Source organism: Canis lupus, chromosome 16 (assembly GCF_048164855.1).
Source record: "Canis lupus baileyi chromosome 16, mCanLup2.hap1, whole genome shotgun sequence".
In the NCBI taxonomy this organism is placed as follows: domain Eukaryota; kingdom Metazoa; phylum Chordata; class Mammalia; order Carnivora; family Canidae; genus Canis; species Canis lupus.
In genome coordinates, this window is record NC_132853.1 from 44769546 (window position 1) to 44791306 (window position 21761).

Sequence of the window (21761 nt, forward strand, 5' to 3'; positions counted from 1 at the left end):
ACCTGAGTATCATTTCTTCTTGGCCCTTTCACCAACCAGAGGTGGAAAAAACATGCATGTTATGTACATCTATACCCAGACATTAAAAATGCACATATGTGCACATCTGCACATGAACATACATATGCACATCCAGGTGCGTATTTTAGAAATCATGAATTCATACCAATATGGCCAATTCCAATCCATCCCCCCAGGGTTCTTTTTGTTCTCTCTCATTTGCTCAGTCCCATAACACACCTAAAAGAGTGTCAAGATAGCTCTCTCCATCCTGTTTTATCTCCATCCTGGAGATAGCTCTCTCCATCCTGCATGTTTTTCATTTTAAGAGTGATCAAATTTTGACAGCGAGCTCCCCAGCAGAATTACACTCCTGCCGTATTTGTCAGCAACATCTCACACACCCATGCCAGAACCGATCTCTGGCAAAGGACATGGGGCCACCTTGCTTGGCTCATTCCAACCATCCTCCCCACCACCTCCACTCCTGGGGCTGGGGGGGTCAGGGTCTCCTCTCAAGCGCACCATCACATGGAGGAGGGTGAGACACCTAAAGCATGTAGGGTTTATAGTAGTCTCAAGGAAGGGGGCTGTGTGGAATGTGGGTATTAGGGAGGAAACCAGCTGTACGGCCACATGAGCCTACAATCCATAGAGTAGATCGGGCCACATAAATCCTCTGAAATTATAAGCAAAATGTCTCCGTGTGTGCAAACGCATAATTCTCCAGGGAGAGGATCTTCAGTCATCTTCATGTCTCCTTCACCTTAAATTTGCAGAGCACAAGAGGTTTCCAGGAACTTAGAGCCCAATTCAGAAATGCAAGAGTTTCCCCAATCTCATTTATTACATCCCTGCTCCTAGGGCAGAAATCAGAGAACGGCATGGCCTTTGTCAGAATACAAATGTCTGTCTCAATCTGAGTCCTTCTTGAGCCTGACTTCAGGCTTCTAGGACAATTAAGGGGCACTAAATCTTCTTCGAATTAGACATGCTGTCTTTAAACTCTCATTCTTCTAAAGAAAAGGGGGACCTAGCGGGAGTCTCCGAAGAAATAAAGGGAGCAGAAGTGCACACTGCCATGAAAGAAGAAGAAAATCAGTGGTTTAGGAAAAACCAAAGAGCAAATGTCAAGGCAGCTTGTCAGTGTCAACCTGGTCTCAGGATTTTATCCCACTGGCCCCAAACGCAGCGTTCAGAGCCCTAGAAGTATTACCACCATCTGGGACAGCTGTGGCATAGAAAGAGCTCCCCAGTCCAGAGCTTTAATCCTCTAGGGTTCCTTCAACAGTTGCATTGATCTGTCTGAAAAGGCCGAATACAAAGGCATCTACTGCAGTCGCTGCAGGATAGGGAGGGGCATGGAGCATTAAAAATCATGTGCCCTTGGGTGTGGCGCTTAAATTTTTGCCAGGCGGACAACTGCTGTGCAGAGATGAAATCAAAGAATCCAGATTTGACTTGGCCACCTCGGTGACAGAGTGACCCTATAAAATGATCATCCCAAATGAGGCACTTTGGAGAATGAAAGAGGACACGGTTAATGAATAAAGCAAGGCAAGGGGTGTGAAGAGGGGCAATGTTGGCAAACCCCTGTGCTTCGTAATCCTCGGCTCTGCTCTCCCCTCCGCAGCACCTGCACGGGCCTTACGCTGTGCCCAGCATCACAGAGGATAGAAATGAAATTAAAATAAAATAGCATAGGGGTGCCTGGGTGGCTCAGTGGGTTAAGCATCTGCCTTCAGCTCAGGTCATGATCGCGGGGTCCTAGGATCGAGGCCTGCATCGGGCTTCAGGCCCAGCAGGAGTCTGCTTGTTCCTCTGCCCCTCCCTCCCCCCAGCTTGCGTACTCTCACTCTCTCTTTCTCTCTCAAATAAATAAACAAAACCCTTTTTAAAAAATTAAAAACAGGGTACCTGGTGGCTCAAGTGGTTGAGCGTCTGCCTTTGGCTCAGGTCATGATCCCAGGATCCTGGGATCAAGTCCCATATCAGGCTCCCCGCAGGGAGCCTGCTTCTCCCTCTACCTGTGTCTCTGCCTGTCTCTCTCTCTCTCTGTGTGTCTCTCATGAATAAATGCATAAAATCTTTTTAAAAAATTAAAAATAAGTAAAATAGCATGTTACAGCACACCACACCAGGTTGTCCTGGCCCATAAGGAGCCATCTCTCTTCATTCTAATGCTACTCTGTCTTGAAAATAACCACCTTGGTGGCCTGAAAACCAAACTTCACTGATGTTCTCTCTGAGCTAAGGCATTAGGACCATTTGCAGGCTTTGGTTTTTAAATCTTTGATTCAGGATGTATCCAAGTGACTCACTGGACTATTTTGGTCTTGGGAATGAAGTTGCTTTCAGAAAATCTTGCTGCAATCACACATACCAGGGTAGACGGGAGGCCCTCCTAACAGAAGCTGGAACATCTGCCTGAGGTTGGGGAAACCACACAGATCTGAGCAGGTACTCACTGCAAATCTCTGGAGCCCTGGTCATATTTTTACACTTTAAAGTCATCTCCAAATACTCTCCTGGATCAATAAGCATGTATACTCATTAACCCTCATTTTCTAGCTCTCTTGACTGGGAAAAAAAAAAATTCAAAATTCAACTCCCTATTTTTTTTTTTTTTGCTCTCTTCATCGTTGGCCAAAAGAAAAAACAAAAGAAAATTTTAAAAGATGTCTTACCACTGATGCTTAAAGAACAATAAATTACTCCTTAAAACAAGTACCATGGATTTTCTAAGTTCAAAAGTAGAAAATATTTACTGGAAAATAAAATAAGGAATAGAAAATAAGGAAAGCTATGAAGAAGAAAATTGAAATGACTCAAATTCCACTGCCCAGGCCACACTGTTGCTAATATTTTGGGACGCTACTTTGTGGTCATTTTCGTACACAGATAGATCTATAAGTACATGCTTACATAGATACAGCATTTTCTCATAAAATTAAGACCACACCATGTGTGCGATTTTTAACATTGTTTCCATCCCTTAGCATTTCACCATGAACATTTTCGCAGACATTAACCGCATCTTTGTAGATCTTTTCTCAGTTGCACAAGATTCCATTCGAAACACTACAAATACTGCTTGGAAATACATGTATTTATTCCTGATGGTGAAGTGACCAACTGCATAGCTAGCATGCCTTAGAAGCGCATGTGAAACATGTTTGGCTCTTTACAAAGAACAAGTTGACGACTGATATGCTAAGTCACCCGGTTTCACAGAACTTTGAAATCAATCCACTTAGAACACCACCGGCCTCCGACACAGGTAAGGAACTTAAAGTCATGGTTGTATCAGAATACTTCTCTCGAAAGACTGTTCGAAGAACAGAAGGACATGCTCCAGAAAGGAAGACCGGCCAGATACTACAGCTTCTAGAGAAAGCCATCACCCCAAAATCATACAAAATAATGGACACATTTTAATGCCTTCTACAGGTTTTCCTGACAGGTAATGGTGACACAGAAGTAACTAGGGCTATAATCTTTCTCTAGAGGACTGCAAAGCCTACAGGATGATCCAGAATCAAAGCAGGGACTTGGAATGCATGGCCTGCTGGGATTTGGCTGTGGATTGTGGGCAAAATAGTCAAAACAGGTCAATGAGAAGTACAATAATGGGTCATGTACACTAAATAGATGGATTTTTTTTCCATCCCACTCTAATATTTGCTTGATATACCTGCTGTGATACTGTTAAGTTCAACAAACAGTTGAGCTTATTTATTTATTTATTGAGCTTATTGAGCTTATTTATTGAGCTATTTATTTATTTGAAGATTTTATTTATTTATTCGAGAGAGAAAGAGCAGGGATAGGGGCAGAAGGAGACAGGGAAGCAGGCTACTCTGACCGGCATGGAGCCCCACACAGGGCTCGATCCCAGGACCCAAGATCATGACCTCACCTGATACCAGAGAACACTGATGTCAACTGAGCCACCCAGGCACCCCTTGTTGAGTTTTTTAGACACACAAGCACTGTGCTAGGTGCTATGGATACAAAGATGGAAGATACATGCCTCCTGCCCTCAACAAATTCACATTTTAGTACAGATCACAGATATACAACACACAATTCTATTAGGAGTAATAGTAGTGAAAGCAGGGAGCTCTGAGTGCAACTGAACAGCTAACTAACCCGGGTGAGGGTGTGTCTCAAGGCTGGTTGCCGGAAAACTGCAGGTGGGAGTGGCGCCAGAGGTGGAGCACTGCAGGTGGGAGTGGCACTAGAGATGGAGCACTAGAGGTGGAGCACTGCAGGCAGGAGTAGCAGGGGTAAGGGAAAGTTAGAAGAGGCGAGATATTCCAGTAAAAGAAGTGAGCAAACAAGAAGTCAAAAGCAGAGAGGTGTGGTGTGTCCAGAGGTTTCTAAGGAATGGGTGAGGCTACAGTGTGCAATTCTAAGCCAAGTACCCAGAAATGGAGACAGAGATAAGCAGAGAGAGCCAGTGAAGGGTTTGAGGCCACCAGCTGGAATGATCACAGCTCTGTTTCAGATGATAACCCTGCTTCGTATTTGAAGAAATGGAAGGTATGAGATGGGACCTCACTCATCTCTCGTCACAGTGTCAGAAAGTTCCCTTTCTCCTTTCTACACAAAGGTTGGTACATCCCTCCCATCAAAGGCCAACTGCTCCACTGGGCTCTGGATCCACCCTCAGAAGGATTCCAAGGCTTCAGGTGTTCTCTCCCTGATGATACGACCCTGTATCCCCATCGTGCTACTCTTGCAGGTTTATTCCCCCCAGTGAACAGCTATGCTCTTGTATCTGCCCTAAACAACGCTTCACTCCATTCCACATCCCTTCCAGTCCTGATTCCAGTTCTCTACAGAGTTGCCCACATACGGTGTTGTTTCTACTTCCTAACTTCTCCTTCATCGCCCAATGCACGATGATATGGCTCTTTCCTGCCATCATGCCCCTAAGAAAGCACTGTCCAGGTCCTAACCATCTCCCTGGATATTCTTCCCATTTTACTCAACCTCTGTAGTAGACAGAATAATGCCACCCTCCAAAGAAGTCCACATCCAGAACTTGGGAAGACGTTCCCAAGCAAAAGGAACTTTGCATGTGTGTCTAAGGCCAAAAACACTAATATAGGGCGATTACCTGGATTGTTTAGATGGGCCCAATCTAAGCAGGAATCCTTCAAGGTGAAAGAGAAAAAGAGAATGGTCAAAATCTCTTCCTCATCTCAACAGGTGACCTCCCCTCCATTCAGTTGTTCAGACCAACCATCCTGAATCTCCTCCTGTTCTTTTGTCCTAGTGTCTAATCCCATAGAAGACCCTATGGACTTTACCTCCCAAAGATATTCCAAATCTGCCCACATTTCTCCATCTCTCTTGCTAACACCTTGGTCTACACTACATCACATCTTACCTGGGCTCCTACAACAGCCTCCTACCTTGTCACCACACTTCACCTTTCATCCTCCTCTGACCTATGCCCCACAAGGGCAAGAGGAGGAGTGAAATGTAAATTGGGTAAAACTGTACCTGTACTTCGAATTCCTCAGTAGTTCACCATTGAACTTAAAATGCACTCCTACTGTAGCCTTCAAGGCCTTGTGTCATGTGATTCCCCCATTTCTCTGCTCTTATCTCAAATCGCTCTTCTTTGATGGATCTGCACATTAATCATTCTCATCTAGTTTTTTGGTTCTTTGATCCCACCAAGCTCTTGCACATCTCAGGGTCTGTGCACATACTGTCTTTTCTGCCCAAAACATTTTTTTCCTCACTAGAGTTATTGCCCTTCTAGATCCTTTTTATCCTTTTTATCTCAGCTTAAATGTCATCAGCAAAGGGAGCCTCACTTGTCCACAGCATGCAAAGCATGTCCACCTTGCTATCCTCCATCTCAAATCCTTGTTGGTTTCCTTTATGATATCATACAGTTTATAAACATGTTAGTCATCTGTCTGGGTACATGGCTTTGTTGGTCTTCAGCACTAGAAAATAAGCTCTGTGACAGAAGAAACAGTGATTAGTTCACTCTTTTATCCTCAGCCCTGAGAAGAGAGTGATTGGCCTGTAACTGGTTGCTGAATTACTGACTTCTTTACTCATCCCGAGGGCCAACAGAGAGGGAAGCAAGATGGGGAGCAAGAATGGAGGCGGGAAAACTTACTGAAAGCCTATGGCAGAGATCCAAGTAGGAGGAGGGAGGAGCCTGGGCATGATCAGTGACAGTACTGATGGAGAGGAGGAAAATCGAATTACATTAAAAAGATCTTCCTAGCAGAAACAGTAGGTACCAACTGGGAACAAGCACACAGGAGAAGCAAATTTGAGAAGCCAAGAATGGATGAGCTTGGGTTGGAGTAGAGTGAGATTGAGGGACCATCCCAGTAAAGAAACTCAGCAGACAAGGGTCTATTTAGATCTAAAGCTTCAGGGAAAATGACTGGACAAGCAACCAAGATTTCAGTCATGTTGTAATATACAGAAACGTACATAGTAACATTTTGATTGTATAGTATTTCTAGGATGTTCCTAGTTGTCTCATCAAACAGGCCAAGTCTAAAACCACTGTTTAATGCTCACCCCAGCAGCAGTGAAAATGGAAAGGGACTCAGTCCAGAGCCTTTCTCTAGAAGAACCAACCAATACACAATGAAAGGAAACTCACCACAATGGCATTTCAGAGCTCCATACAACCTCCTTTCCTCCCACCTCTTCCCCCTTGGCCATCTTAAACCTTCCTGGCTACAGATGGCCCATTTCCTAACATGCATCAACCCCAAAGTACCAAGTGGCTATGCCTGCAGAGCAGACCAACTGGATACTTTTAAACATGATATATAACACCAGTTCAGGATTTCTCCCTGAGAAATCTTAAAACACAGATACTAACATTTTCTAGTCTCTTCCTACATATGTTTATCATATATGGTAACTCTTCCTTTACTTAACCCCATATTCTTTGCCTTATTGAGATCCCTTTACCCTGCCAGATATGCAAGATGAGCAAATAACTGGCTAAATGATACCCAGTTTCAAGTAAAGCACCAACCAGAACCATAGGATGGGGTCCAGTAAGATGACCAGCTCAGGGAGATAAGTGGGCAGGCGATTGCCTATAGATTTATAGAACATAGAAACATCATTTTACGTAAGACTTTGTGTTTGCAGTAGTCAGTTCAGTTAGCCCAACTGGGGTCTCAACAAGGTCTAGATGAACCAGGAATTCCTGCCTAGATATAGCTCAATTTCATATACACAGATTGCAACTCTAACCACTCCCACTGGCTCCAGTCATTCAAAACAGCTGCCTATCATTCCTTCATTTATTCAGTCAACCAACAAATATCATCAAGGAGTTATTATGTGTCATGCCCAGTAGAAGTCTTTAAAAATAAAGAAACCATTTCCTCTCCTAAATGGGCATATAACCTGGTAGAGAAGATAAAAAAGGAACTCAAATAAAAACAGAATAAGTAGTCAGTATTTAAAATAGGGAAAACGTTATGTTAAATATGGTACACGTAATAACTCATTTATCTTCATGAAAATATAACCAGCCATTATCAACCCCATTTTACAGATGAAGAAACAGACCAAAGGGGAAACAGTTCACATGCCCCAGAGCTAGGACTTGGGAACCAAATGTCTACCTTCAGAGTTCATTTTCTTGACTATTAAGTAAACTGAGCCCATACTTTATCATTTAAACAGGGATACTTTTGTGAGTAAGAGGTGGTAGGAAAAGTAATAAAAATTACACAATAGTTTAAATATTTATTTAAGCTATTTTATTTATTTATTTTTAAAGATTTTATTTATTTATTCATGAGAGACACAGAGAGAGAGAGAGAGGCAGAGACACAGGCAGAGGGAGAAGCAGGCTCCATGCAGGGAGCCCGACGTGGGACTCGATCCCGGGACCTCAGGATCACGCCCTGGGCCGAAGGCAGGCACTCAACCGCTGAGCCACCCAGGGATCCTATTTAAACTATTTTATTGATCCAATTGATCAATGGATTGGTTTTATTACAGTGGTGAACCTCTACAACCCAAACTTACTGAAAGCTATTTTCAAAATGAAATTCTTTCTAAACACACACACACACACACACACACACACACACACACACACGTGTACTAAAGCAAAACGTACATTATGAAATGACATAAGCAGAATTATTTTTCTTGGCAAGGGTTCGCATCCTTTAAGTCAGTTTCTAAGCCATGGAGCCTCTAACACTGTGTCTCGTGGAACACAGCTTGGGCCACAGTGGTATCCAGTTCTTCTCCCACCATCTAAGCCTGGAAGCAGCCAGCCAACTCTGATCACTTGGGTTTATTAGTCGGCAAGCCCTCTGGGACAAGCAAGGAAACAAGAGAGAAGTCATTGCTGGTCATCTTTTGGATGCATCCTGGCACTAACGTCCAATTCTGCTTGCTGCAAGCAGCTCGCAGCTCGCACTCTGCTAGAGATCAGAGCAGAAGTCGGAATTAGAGAGTGGTAGTCTCTCAAACCCATCCTGGCTTGGTTTAAAGCAACTATGAGATAATGAGACTCTGTTTAAAAAATAAATAAAAATAAAAATCTGGGATAAATGCTAAACCAGATGGAATGAGGGACAAAGGAGTAGTCCAAGAGTGCCCTGGGCAAATCAGAGTGCCTGCTGTCTAACTACTGAGCTCTACTAACTCATCAACCCCCATAACAGGAAGCAGATGTCAGAAGAAACTACCACAAGGAAGCTTCAAACATGTGCGAGAGAGATCACCTCTGGGATGGGTAATTAAGAAAGCTTTTTTTTTTTTTTTTGCCCTTTATTATAAGAAATTTTAAACGTACACAAAGGAGAACAATCCAACGAGCCCCTATGTGCCTATCACCCTTCTTTAAAAATTATCAATTCTTGACCAGTTTTGCTTCATCTATGCCCCCCGCCCCTACTTCTTTAAAGGGAATCCCAGACATCTTATAATTGCTTCTGTATGTTGTTCCACATGTACTCCTGGATATAAGGGAAAACTCTACCCATGAAATATCTCTCGAGCTAATTCTTATAGACATGACTTCCTAAAGGCAGATATGGAGAAAAGAGCAGGCTAAGGGCAAGGGGAAGGAAAGCAGGAAGCAAAAACGCACAGAGGTGGGGAAACGTGCAGGACACCAGGACAGTCTAAGTGGACGGCCAGGTGGCATGAAGGACAACAGTTCTGGAAGGGCCCAGAAATCAGGACTCGACCGTGCAGGGCCACGTACGCAGGGCAAAACCATCCATGGCAGATAGACACGAAGAAGACGAAACTGTGGTTCAGAGTAGTTGAGAAATGTTAACCAAAGCCATAAAAATAATATGGGTCAGAAATTGGATTCCAACCTAAAGTGCTTTAGACTGCTGGTCTAGAATTCACCCCAAGTAAACCACCTTTGTCCTGACCCTTGGTTGGGGGGGGCGGGAAGTAGATGGCTCCATACAGATCCAGCAGCACTCAATAGCACACTGTGTTCTCCCGTCATTTTATGGAAGAACTGCATGTTCTGGAACCCACAAAGACCAGCCAAGCCTCCCTTCACTGCTGGAATGTGCTTGCCACCCCCGTCAGCTGACCAGAGTCCATGCCCCGCCGGAGGAGATGCTAACCTGCTCCCTGCCGGCTGAGGCCGAGGCCTCGGGGACCTCTCTGGCCCCTGGTACTCAAAGCCTGCCTGTTAGGGATTCTGCGGGGTGTGTGCCCAGGCGTGTGAGGGAAAGCACGAGAGCCCCAGAGGGAAACCAGCGTTACGCTTGCACTTGCACGTTCCAATCCCCAAAGGGTGTGATTCATCCCAAACGCGAGCTGAAAACCTTACTAATTTCACCTTCCTGTCCAAACTGCCTCCTTTTCCAGACTTCTACCCCTTCTACATTCCGACGACAACCGACATCGTGTTTTCTGCAAAAAGAAAAGCAAGCTGACTGCCAACCATGGAGGGAAAGTTCTGGAAAGTGGTAGGTACACAGCTGCTTTGTTTTCTTTGTGTGTGTGTGTGTGTGTGTGTGTGTGTGTGTGTGTAATGCGTGATCACCGATTAAAATGGAATCTTGCTGCTGGCCTGGGCCCCTTCCTGACTCCTAGGAGGCTGGGGAGCTGGACGGCAGTTTGTCCTCCCCTCTCTATCGGAGTTAGGGCTGGGGACAAGGACGCCGAGGCCTCGGGTGACCTCCGCTGGGCCAGGGCGCCTGCGGGAGCTGCATCCAGTCCCCGGGAGGGCCTTGGAGATAGCCCCAGAGGCCAGGGGGGCCCGGCGCCCCGCTCAGCAGCCTGCTTTCCCCAAAGCAGCTCTCCCCAGAACAAAAAGCACCCTGTCAAGCACCATAAACAGTCAGGAAAACAGGCCTCCAGACAAAGCGAGACTATTCAGCGGCCCCCGAGCCACCTCTTGCACCCGTCGGGCTCGTTGACCCAACAGCTCACGCAGCGTCGGCTGCAAAACTCTGGAAGCAAAGAGCTGTCTGCAGAAGGAGGAAGGGAGCAAGACAAGGGGGCAGCCGCTGACGGCCCTCAGGCTTTCTGGTTCGCCGTGACCACGGGCTGCTGGCCCTGCTGGCGATGCAGGTAAGCGGAGGAACCGTGTCACTTGGGGAGCCGAGGGCACAACAGGGAGGCTGCCACCTGCCCCCGCTCCGGGAGCCTCAAGAGCCCCCTCCCCATCACTGCAAGAGCTGTGGTCCCGAGGGCCGCAGATCTGCTCCGAGTTACTCCGGGAGGCCAAAGAGTAAGGGATGCGCCAGTTCTGTTACTACGAAAAGGACTTTTCTTAGGACCAGTTGGGAAGGGTTTGACAACTGCACCAGGGAGGCCTTCTTCCTCCTTCTCTGGGCAGCCAGCCCTTCCAGGGGGCCCCCCCAAGCCCTCCAAGTCAAAGGCGAACTTGACCTGAGATTGTCTTCAGCCTATGCATCCCCCACCCCCCCCGGCCCTCTCACCTGTGGAGTTGTCGAGCTTTCTACGACTCCAGTGACTTCTCCATACAGAACCTCAGTCTGTCACCCCTTGGCTAGGCCTTGCGCTCTTTTCCTTACAGACACCCCATCTTTCAGGATTGCGTTTCTCCAACGTGTGGTCCCCTTCGTTGTCACAGATGCCCACTGGCCACATTAAAATCCAGACTTGTGGGGGCCCCTGGTGGCTCAGTGGTTGAGCATCTACTTTCAGCTCAGGTTGTGACCCCAGGGTCCTGGGATCGAGTCCTGCATCGGGCTCCCCGCAGGGAGCCTGCTTCTCCCTCTGCCTATGTCTCTGCCTCTGTCTGTGTCTCTCATGAAGAAATAAAACCTTAAAAAAAAAAAACAACCTCCAAACTTGTGCTCCCCTTGCTCCCTCTACTTCCTCCGTCAGTACAACCTCCTCCATCAAGACACCCCCCCCAGGATGCCTGGTGATCTCCGGGTGCTGCTCACAGGGCCACAGTGCCTGAATCCCTCTGCATCCGCCCTCCTAGTGCTGCAACAGCTCCAACTGGAGGCACCCGTTCACCTTTCAAGATTCAGCTCCATCAAGATCCCTCCTCTGCTGAGTCTCCGCTTGCTCCCCACACACCCCATCTTTGATGCTCCCTCCGCAGCAATTGCACCCTCTCCCCTTCCCTGTGTACTTAGCAAATTGTTTTATTTCTGGGATGACAAGACTGACTGCCCCATGCTAAACCGCTAAACCGTTAGCATCGTAAAGGCAAAGGGCCATGTCTGCTTCATTCTTCTCTTGCCAGAGCCTAATAATGTACCGCCTGGAATGTGTTTGCTTGCTGGATCTGTAAAAAAAAGAGAAGGAAAAAAAAGGGAAAGGAGGGAGACAGAAGGAGGGAGAAAAGTTTCTGTGCTTTTTTTTTTTTTTTTTTTTTAAGAAGGATGTCCAGCATGGTGCATTCTTACTCTATGTCCTTTTGAGTACTTCCCTTTCCACTGAATGTTTAAAGGTTGAATTTACAGGTTCTTGAAGAGAAGATAATGGCTTATTTTGTTGCTCTGATTATGGGTTCATTCTATAAAACAAGGGAAAATTGTAGCCAAAAGCAACTACAGAATGCTACACAATGTAAGACTAATATTAGCAATGATTTATCTGAAGAAATTTGGTAATGTAATGAATCAGGAATTAAAATCACTAGCTTTGTGCTAAAAACAATTTTTTTTTTTTTGCAGTAAACTTGAATTTGTCAAATGTGTTTTTAAGTGTAAAAACCTTCAGTGACTGACTGCTTTCCTACCCCAGGGGTTGGCAAGTAAAGAGAGAGTAGGGTCCAACTTCTCCCTGGCTTAGAGGCTGACATTCATGCTCAGCTCTGCACACCAGCAAAGCAGGTTAAAACCATAATTCGTGATTTTTTTTTTTACAGGATTGCGAACCTCTAAGAGATATTCTAAAGTACTCAAAAGGTCAGTGAATATGAAAATAAAGAAGTCCCTAGTGATTTTTGTGAGAAGAGCTTCAGTGACGTATCGGAGGGAGAAGCCAGACAGCAAGAGATGAGCGGCCACGGGGACGATGGAGAAAACCAAGGCACTGGCAACACACTATGAACTTGAAAGGAGTGACGCAGGCAGAGAAGTGGGGCAATTACTAGAAAGGGAAACGCAGAGACACTGTGCATTTCTCAATGCGAGGTAAAGGACTCTTCCGATAGTGGGACGCGGGCCAGGGCCAGATCTGGGGACAGCAGGAGAACAACTCTGTTAACAGAAATGGGGAAACTAGAAAGGGCCACAGACATGGACCTCAATAGAGTTGACACTAACCGTGAGGACAGATCCGCTAAGTCCAAAGCTTTGGGGGAAATCAGAGACGATGAAATAGTAAGAAATTCCCTAGGATGTGGTTCTCAGATTTCAGGGTGATAGAAATGTCCCGGGGTATTTGTTTAAAAGGCAGTGGCCCAACCTGCCTGGCATTCTGGTTCAATAGGTCTAGGGCAGATCCTATGATTGTGCATTTAAGGAAAGAAAGGAGGAAGGAAGGAAGGAAGGAAGGAAGGAAGGAAGGAAGGAAGTCAGTTATTTGGGAGGGGAAGAGAGAGGGAGAGAAGGAGGAAGAGAGCTCCAATTTTTTGTATAAGAACCCCCCAAATTGAGGGTGAATGTGTTACAGATACTAATGGGCCATAGGGTGACATGAGCCTAGGGCAACACTTCTCAAGCTTAACTTGCCTACCAATCTTCTGGGGATGTTGGTAGAACACAGATTTGGTGCAGCAGATCTGTGGTAAGATGGAAGATCCTGCCATTTCTAGTGAGCTCTCTGATGATGCCAGGCTGCTGGGGTGCAGGTCCAGGGACCATACTTGAAATTGCAAGACCCGGGATCCCTGGGTGGCGCAGCGGTTTGGCGCCTGCCTTTGGCCCAGGGTGCGATCCTGGAGACCCGGGATCGAGTCCCACGTCGGGCTCCCGGTGCATGGAGCCTGCTTCTCCCTCTGCCTGTGTCTCTGCCTCTCTCTCTCTCTCTCTCTCTGTGACTATCATAAATAAAAAAAAATTTTTTTTTAAATTAAAAAAAAAAAAAAGAAATTGCAAGACCCCAGCAAAGGATGGATACACTTTAAAAGAGAGGATTCTCCTATGAAAATCCTGAGTTGGGTTCCTTCATTTATTTAAGCATTCATGCAGAACACCTACTGCAAGCCAAACATTTTCCAGATAAATACCACCCAACATGGGCGGGGGGGGGGATAAACACGTCAATGGGGTAAGACAGGAAAAACCCTATATTAGTGCTCAGTAATAGGAGCCCTTCCTTAAATGTTTGTTGTCCTGCACAAAGGTAATCAGAGGCTGAGTAGGGAGTCATAACCTCACGCTCTAAGTCCCCAAGCTGCAGACTTCAACGGAAGAAGCCACCATGACAGAAAGGTACCAAGGTCTCTCACAAGGAAAAGAACATTTGAACCAGGTCCAAAAGGACAGGTGTATATATCCAGGCAGAGAAAGGAAAAGGAGGATGTTGTAAAAGGAGAATGGGAGGAGCAGCATGTGCAGGGGTGTGGATTGTGAAAGGGTTCCATGTGGGTGGCCCATAAAGCAGGTCAGGCAGGGCTTCCAAGCTAAGAAGCTGGCTTTTATTGTGGTGGCCAAGAGGAAGCTGCAGGAGCCACCTTGAAGCAGGAGAATGATGATAGATGTTTTGTAGGAAGATACTTGGCAGCAGCATAGGAGACGTATTTGAAGTGACTGGTGATAAAATACACAGGGGCAAGGTGAGTAAGAGTGCCCATAACAAGCAGTGAGCTAAGATGAAGAGAGAAGGCCAGGCAGGAGAGACATCTCTGGTAGAAAGAGCAGGATTTAATGGTAAGGAACCATGGGGAAAAATAGTTTGGGTAAAAAAAAAAAAAAAAATAGTTTGGGTATTACCCGAGACTCCTAGATCTCATTGAGAAAAACCATTGGTCCAACCAAGCAGATCTCTATAAACATGGAAAGCAACTCCTCACACTCAAATTACCAATCTCTACCTTAGGAAAGTCCTAGATGTGTAGGGCACAGCTGACCAAACCTTAATGGGCTTAAAGATCAGATGATCACAACAGATAAAGTTAATTCAAGCCAATTTCTAGAATCAATGTTTTTCAAGGTTTAAGGCAGAAAGTTGCCTTAGTCTAAAATAATAAGGTTCAACATAAATGCTAGGCCATCCCTAACCAAGCTCCTCCCCTGTAAAAGAACAGAGGAGACATCTCAAAAGCCAGGTACTATTTTCCCCATAAAGAGATCTAAAGTATAGGTATTCCCCCAGGCGAAGCCAGAGGCAGGTTCCAAGAAGGTCCACTAAATAGGGTGACTAACTCATTCCGGTTTGCCCCGGACATTCCGGGTTTTAAAAGTGGAAGTCCAGGATCCCAGGAACCCACTCACTGCCAGGCAGAGGGTCTGTAGGGTTGGTCATCCTCTAACTAACAAAGATCTCAATAATACCTTTTCTAGTCCATGTTAGGGAAAGAAGAACAAAGGAACCGTTAAGGTAGGAATTTCCAGGTACATTGTATAAATATTCATTTAACTTTCCCAATATTCCCAGGAGACCCATTTTACAGATAGGTAAACTGAGAATCAGGCAGCTAAATGATTTATGAGGCTAACTAACAGCTAGTCAAAAGGGAAAGCCTTCAAGAATCCCATAATACATCTCACCTTGAGTATGGAACCTTGTAATCCTCAAGTGAATGTTTGGTAAGCAAAACAGTTCAGCAGTCCCAAAAGGAAATTTGAGGCAGGCCAAGAGTTAGAAGTCCATTTAGCAAACTCCACGCCTCTAGTTTGCTGCATCCCAAGATCAAAGAGTCTACCATCATACTAAGATAATTAAGGGTTCTCTCTCTTTACGTATATTTCACTTGGGGCGACAAATATGTGTCCATATAACTGATTACTACTGTTATCAAAATATATTTTTTTATCATTAACAGCAATTTCAAACACTGGAATCTTCCCGACCTCAACCCCATCATTTTCTGTGGTGACACTATCCCTTAACTGCTCTTCTAGAAATCTAAAATCTTAAGTGTGAAATATACATATCCAAATATAATTTTAGTAAGAATAACATTGCCATGATGAAGATGCTTTGAGTCAAAAAAAAAAAAAAAAGATGCTTTGGGTCCTTTGATCAGTAAGTACACGTTTATACACTCATATTTATGAAACAGGCAATAGGGACATCAAGTACTCTCTACATACACATGAGTTTTCCCACATTTCCCAGCCCCCTTTGCAGTTAGTCTGGCCAATGGGACGTGTGTCGATGTGACAGGTGCCCCTCTGGTCTAGGGGCTGGTGAAAAGCCCATGTTAGAATCCTTGGTTCTCCCATCTGCCATCAAAATCCACATGTTCTGGATGGCATTGCTGAAGGATGATAGTCTGAGCTTCATCCAACTTTATAGGATATAAAATCAGTGAAATAGCACTTTTTGTTAAGTCACTGAGATACATGAGTTACTTGGTTATCCCGGGACAATTTATCCTAGCTACATTCCATTTTCTCTCTCTCTCTTTTTTCTCAATTATGGAATTCCTTATATGGGTGTTAAGAGAAAAACATCTAAAACTTAAGATAAGGCGAGAAGGTCAACAGCATATCTTTCCATGACATATTACAGTAATGGCTCTCAAAAGTGTGTCACCTAAATCACCAGGTTCAGCGGCATCTCCTGAGATCCTTGTTAGACCTGACAGGAGGTCCCCTTCACAGAGCAGCACAGAATGAGAAACTGAGGCTGAGGCCAGCAATGGCTTCCACAAGCCCTCCAGGTGATTCTAATGCAGGTTTACATGTGGGAACCATCATTCCAGAGCACTAATTGTCTCACCTGCTATTGTCATTTGTATCTATATCTTAGATATACCTAATAACTCCAACAGTTTATCTATAGCCCTCAAGTATACTAACCAGTTTTGTATTCAAACTAGCATTCTTATACCAATGCTTTTGCTCCAGTGTCTATAAATCCTCAGTCTCTTGATTTCTCCCATGAACCAGCTTTGCTGTCCTCATTAACAAGTCATAAAAATACTGCATATATGTTCACTATATATTTTTCACAATTTAGAAATTATACTTTGACAATGGCAGCTTGGATAATCAATGTGAAATCTTCTAGAACTCCAGAGATGAATAAAGCTTGAAAAGGACAAAAGAAAAACGTGTAAAAATGGCATTCGGAGATTCTGCTTGAACCCTGTCTACTTAACCACCACAGAATCTGTTGAAGGATCAACTAGCTTTCGGAGGTTACATTTTTACCTGGATATATCTCACAAAAAAATGGAAACAAGTCAGAGTCATGCAAATATGAGAAGGCTGCCCAAGAATACAAGGACTCAAAGAGGTAATTAGTAAGAGGAGGGGGCAACACCATCTCCGCACAATTAACATTGGGGCCGGGTAATTTTCTACAGTCAGGGGTTGTCCTGTGCTTTGTATAATGTTTGGTAGCATTCCTGACTTCTACCTGCTAGATCCTCGTAGCAACCCCACCCTACTTGTGACAACAAAGAAATGTCCTTAAACATTGCCTGATATACTCTAGGGAGTGACAGCACTCAGTTGAGACTTACTGGGTGAGAGGCAAATTCAAAGGTCAAAAAAAGTCCTTTTGACACTGCAATGATACATCCTATTGCATTTCTATAATGCAATAATCCAATTATGACACACCTTTTCATAGCTCTCATTTTCTGACTCATGCACTCTAACTTCTAGACACCATGGACAAGACTCTAAACTGTGTCAGGAAAGAGAAAGGTGTGGGAGAAGAGAATATGTAATTTAAAAACGTTAGAAAGGAAGGGATGGGATAAACAAGAGTTTAAAAAGAGCAGAAGGTCAAGGATCAGCAACTGGTGTTATGATGTGTTATAACACAACTTCATCAAGTCTCTTCTTCTGGAAGAATAGGAAGAAAGCAGTAAGGCTGTGGAAGGGATAATAACACTCAACCAATATTCCATTTGCTCCCCCATGGTTTCCAGCCTTCCTTCCAGTTGTGTTGGCCCACATGATCAGTTCTGGCCAGGGCAATAGGTCACTTTCACGATGAGCAGCAGGAAACCCAAGAGCTATTCTCTAGACTCCTTCTTTTCCTTGTCTTCTTGGAGACTGAGGAGGTCATGTGATCCAGATGGTGCAAATACTCAACAGTGGAGCCCTCATTCGGGTGGGTCCCTGCATCACCAAGTGGAGTAGAATTCCCTGCCAATTCACTTGAGACACATAGTATGAGCAAGGAATCACATTTTTCTTGTGTTAAGCCACTGAGATTGGGGATTATTTGTTACCGAGTTTACCCTGACTACCATAATGAGAATAACCCCACTCCAATTAAAATTCTACTAAGGTCCTGAGAATTCATATCTCAATTTTTCTTCATCAAAATGTCCATTGCCAAATTACTATGAAATTTATACAAATAGACCACATATGGAACTTAGAGTTGGCTGTCCATCCAATTTGCTAACAAAATCACAGTTTAGCTAAAATAAAAAAATGGGTGGCAACGTGGGCAGGGTTGGTGGACCTCTCCACCAGCCTCAAGAGATGAAACACAACTAGTTATGCCAGGGTCCATGGCCTGGCAAACACCCCTAGATCTAACAATAGTTTTTACATTTTCACAGGGTTAAGGAAAAGATGAATATGGAGCAGAGACCATATATGGCCTACAAGGCCCCAGATACTCACAATCAAGAGACTCTTTACAGAAAAAGTTTGCTAACCCCTAGTCTATGCTAACCACAGCAACCCTTCTGCCAGTCTAGTTTTGAGGGTGAACAAGTAACAGCTTTTGGCTCCAGGTTTGAAATCTGAGAGGAAGTCTGCTGGGACCTACTGGAAAGCTTTTCCTTCCTGATTAATATAATAATAATAGGACCCGGGGGAAAATGCCCCCTTGTCTTCCTGCCTTTTGATGTCGCCATGTTGCATCATAATAGCCATCCTTTGACCAGAAAGAAAAAGTCAAGAGAATCAAGACTCAAAGGGATATCATTTAAAGCCAGAGCATGGTGAAATGACTGAATCGGCCAACCCTGGGATGGTACATTTGCAATATCTTCATAGAGGGGGTAAGAAGCTCCTATTGTTGCAAGCATGGTCGTTGGGCATTCCATTACTCATGGAGGACAGAATCCTATTCTCCTTCCATCACCCCTCAATAAATGAAGCAACTCTTACATCTCCAGTACAGTGGATGCTGAGAAGCTACAGTAGTCCTGAGACACTTGGCTACCAGCTGGGAAACCCCTCAGAACATTGTAGGCTACTCCCCACTCTCCCTCCAAAATACCATGATCCTCTAACTCTCACTTCAGAAAGAAAGCACTAAATCCTTGATACCCAGGCTGGAATATTAAATGCCTGAGCAATTCCAGGGTCACAAGATTAGAATCTTCCATTTGTAAAATGGAAGATGAAAACAAAAACATGATTGTTGTAGGGGAAAAAAAATGCTCTTGGATTCCTCAAAAATGTCACTACTCACAAAATAAAATTATCCCTGTATCTATATTTTCAAATGAATTTTGACCTATCTTGATAAAAGTTCCTTGAATGTGCCCTTTGAATTCCCTACATCTCACAACATTAAACAAAACAAAAAAAAAAAAAAATCACCTTTCACTTAATCGATTAGGCCCTTTAAGAAACACCATCAGATTGTGTATGCACTCATGATGATGTTAGAAAGTTATTCCCTCTGGACACAGAACACATATCCTGATCATTTCCTCAGGTAAGAATGGCTTTGGTGGATAATGACTTAATCATTGGAACTTGAAAGCTTTCATCAGGTTCAAAGGCTGCCACCAAACTCGCTGATGGAGAAAGTGCCTCTGGCTAGAAATAGGCACATCAGCCAAGTCACATTAGATTCCTGATATTTCTTTTATTGTTGATACCAAACCACAACAAAGAAGTTTCCACTGTGTCACTAGTACGTTTGTCTGAATATAACCCTTGAAATCTGAAGAATCCAATTTTCATAGTTCAAACCTGCAGGCCAGAAACCGTTACCCCTATACAGGTTACATTTCCCTCTGCATCTAAAGCAAGTGTTGAGGACAATTTTTTTTTTTCCTTTAAATCCAAGGCTGTGGTTCTGAACCTTGGCTGCACATCTGAGTCCCCAGGGAGCTTTAAAATATAATGATGCCTGGCCCTAACCCTAGAGTTCTGATGAATTGTTCCAAATACAGCCTGGGCAATGGAAACACTAAAAGTCCCCCCAGGTGATCTGAATATACAGTCAAGGTTGAGAATCACTGACCCAAGGTCAATGGTAATATCGAAGAAAACATAATTAAAGAGCTCCACCAAGAGAAAAAAATAACTAAATTGCATTTGCAAACAGCCAAGAGAAGAGAGTAGCAAAGTTTCCTCCCACTATTTAACATTTCCTCCCCAAACCAGAAAATCAGTTATTATAAATCAAACTATTATATGATCAATTATTGCAAATGATTTCATTAATAACAACTTATTAAATATAAAAATTATATGCATATCATTAAAGAAAGGAGAAAGATGGCCAAGAGTAAGAGACCAAGATTAGGGAAAGAAAATAAATGTGTTTGGCCCCTTAGTCATAAATCTTAATTGCACCTCTGCCCTCATATCCATACCTTCCTTAAATAGCATAGCAAAATCTTTTTTTTTTAAGTGCACGGGCTCAAGACTGTAAGCTGAGGTCAGCAAATTAGTGCCCACTGGCCAAATCTGGCCTTGCCACCTGTTCTGGTAAATAAAGTTTTACTGGATACAGGTCGTTCATTGATTTCCATATCATCTGCCTGCTTTCACACTAGGGCAGAGGGGCAAGAGACCATCTGGCCCATAAAACCGAATATCTGCCCCCTTTCCAAAAAAGTTTTCAACCACTGCTCTAGTCTATCAGCTGGTATCCTAGTACCAGGCATAAATATATCTCCCTTTCATGCTTCTCCCACTAATGCCCATGCCGGAGCTCTGCACGTCTGCTCCCTGCCAACGCCACAGCTCGGCCTGCTTGCCCCCCCGCCCCGCCCCCGAAGGGCACCTGCCGTACCTCCCAGTCACCCTGCTCCCTCCAACCTGCTCGGAGTCCTTCTTCACCTCTGACCAGGATGTCTCAGTGCACCCGGCAGACGGTCACCCACTAACCAGCTTTCAGCCAAAAAAATAAAAATAAATAAAAATAAAAGGGCACCAAGGCTCTCGCCACCTTACTGCAACTGAACGTGCTCCCCGTTAAGAAGCAAACAAAGATGCTTGACATAGTGCTTCTCCACGAGCTGAGTTCCAACCTCCCTAATCAACTTCTGGTTTCTGCCTAATTAAATTTAATGTTCTTCCTCTGCTCGACTACTTTGCTAAAACCTAAGCAATGTGTCTGAACAGCATCCCCTACCACTGTTTTTGCAAAACTTTTAATGATGCCAGCAAAAACCAGAGGTGATGCGAAGAGCCCCCTTATTATATGTGCTTGCTTGTACAATCCCCCCAACCCTGGGGTCCTGGGATCAAGCCCCTTATTATATGTGCTTGCTTGTACCTCTGTGTTTTTCAACACAGAATGAAGCTCTGGTTTACTTTCCTCTTTTGGAAGGAAGATGGAAGGGAAACACATGCGAACCTACTGCTACCTAGAATTAAAACTTGCATAGGAGACAAGCAAGGGCTTTAGTGACTCGATGATATGCATTTGCTGGTAAGATCAAATTTCTTCTCTTCTCTGTAAAATACCGTCTCCACTTCAGCAATCTGGTGCTGCGTTAGGGACTCAATACGCAGATGCCCAGGGAAGGGGCAGAGAAAAATCTCTCCCGTTTCTGTCCTTATTCCAAATATCATTCCTTTCTTCTTAATATTATATCAACCTTGACACTCCCAATGTGAGGGGGCTGGTGACTCTGCTATGGAGGCTGTTCTGTGCTTCATAGGGTGTTTGGTGGCCTCTCTGACCTCTACCCACTAGATGCCAGTAGCACACACACAGACACACAATTCCTGCCAGTTATGACAACAAAAATGTTTCCAGACACAGCCAAAGGTACCCGGGTGGGGGGCAGCCGTGGCACTTAGTGGAGAAGGACTACTACAGGAGGGGAGCTAGCCCCACAGACCCCACCTTCCCACACTTTAGCCCCTCCCTATTGCTACCTCCTTAGTTTATGCCTTCATCATCTCTCTTTCTCTCTCTCTCTTTTTTTTTTTTTAAGATTTTATATATTTATTTATTTCACAGAGAGAGAGTGCACAAGTAGGCAGAGTGGCAGG

The 21761-nt window shown here is 44.4% G+C and overlaps 2 protein-coding genes across 4 annotated transcripts in view; one reads left to right on the plus strand and one right to left on the minus strand.

The window, feature by feature from the left end:
• The window catches only part of MAP2K6 (mitogen-activated protein kinase kinase 6), a 121504-nt gene that overhangs the window by 67332 nt on the left and 32411 nt on the right, over positions 1-21761 (minus strand). Inside the window, exon 1 of one of the 3 annotated variants that reach the window (XM_072781001.1) lies at positions 5126-5144. The exons of the other annotated variants lie outside the window; for them this stretch is intronic. The gene's annotated coding sequence lies outside the window, so the exon portion shown is untranslated. Of the gene's footprint in view, positions 1-5125; positions 5145-21761 lie in introns of those variants that run through there. 3 annotated transcript variants of the gene reach the window in all.
• Positions 9514-13523, plus strand: LOC140606914 (uncharacterized). Its single transcript, XM_072781002.1, has 3 exons — positions 9514-9968; positions 10297-10575; positions 12356-13523. Exons 1-3 carry the CDS (start codon positions 9613-9615, stop codon positions 12369-12371), a joined length of 651 nt encoding a protein of 216 aa, XP_072637103.1. The 5' UTR covers positions 9514-9612; the 3' UTR covers positions 12372-13523.

Coding starts and splice junctions, on each gene's coding strand:
- LOC140606914 (XM_072781002.1), top strand. CDS start 9,613: ATGCTAACCTGCTCCCTGCCGGCTGAGGCCGAGGCCTCGGGGACCTCT. Junction 9,969..10,296: donor AGGGAAAGTTCTGGAAAGTG/GTAGGTACACAG, acceptor CTTTCCCCAAAG/CAGCTCTCCCCAGAACAAAA.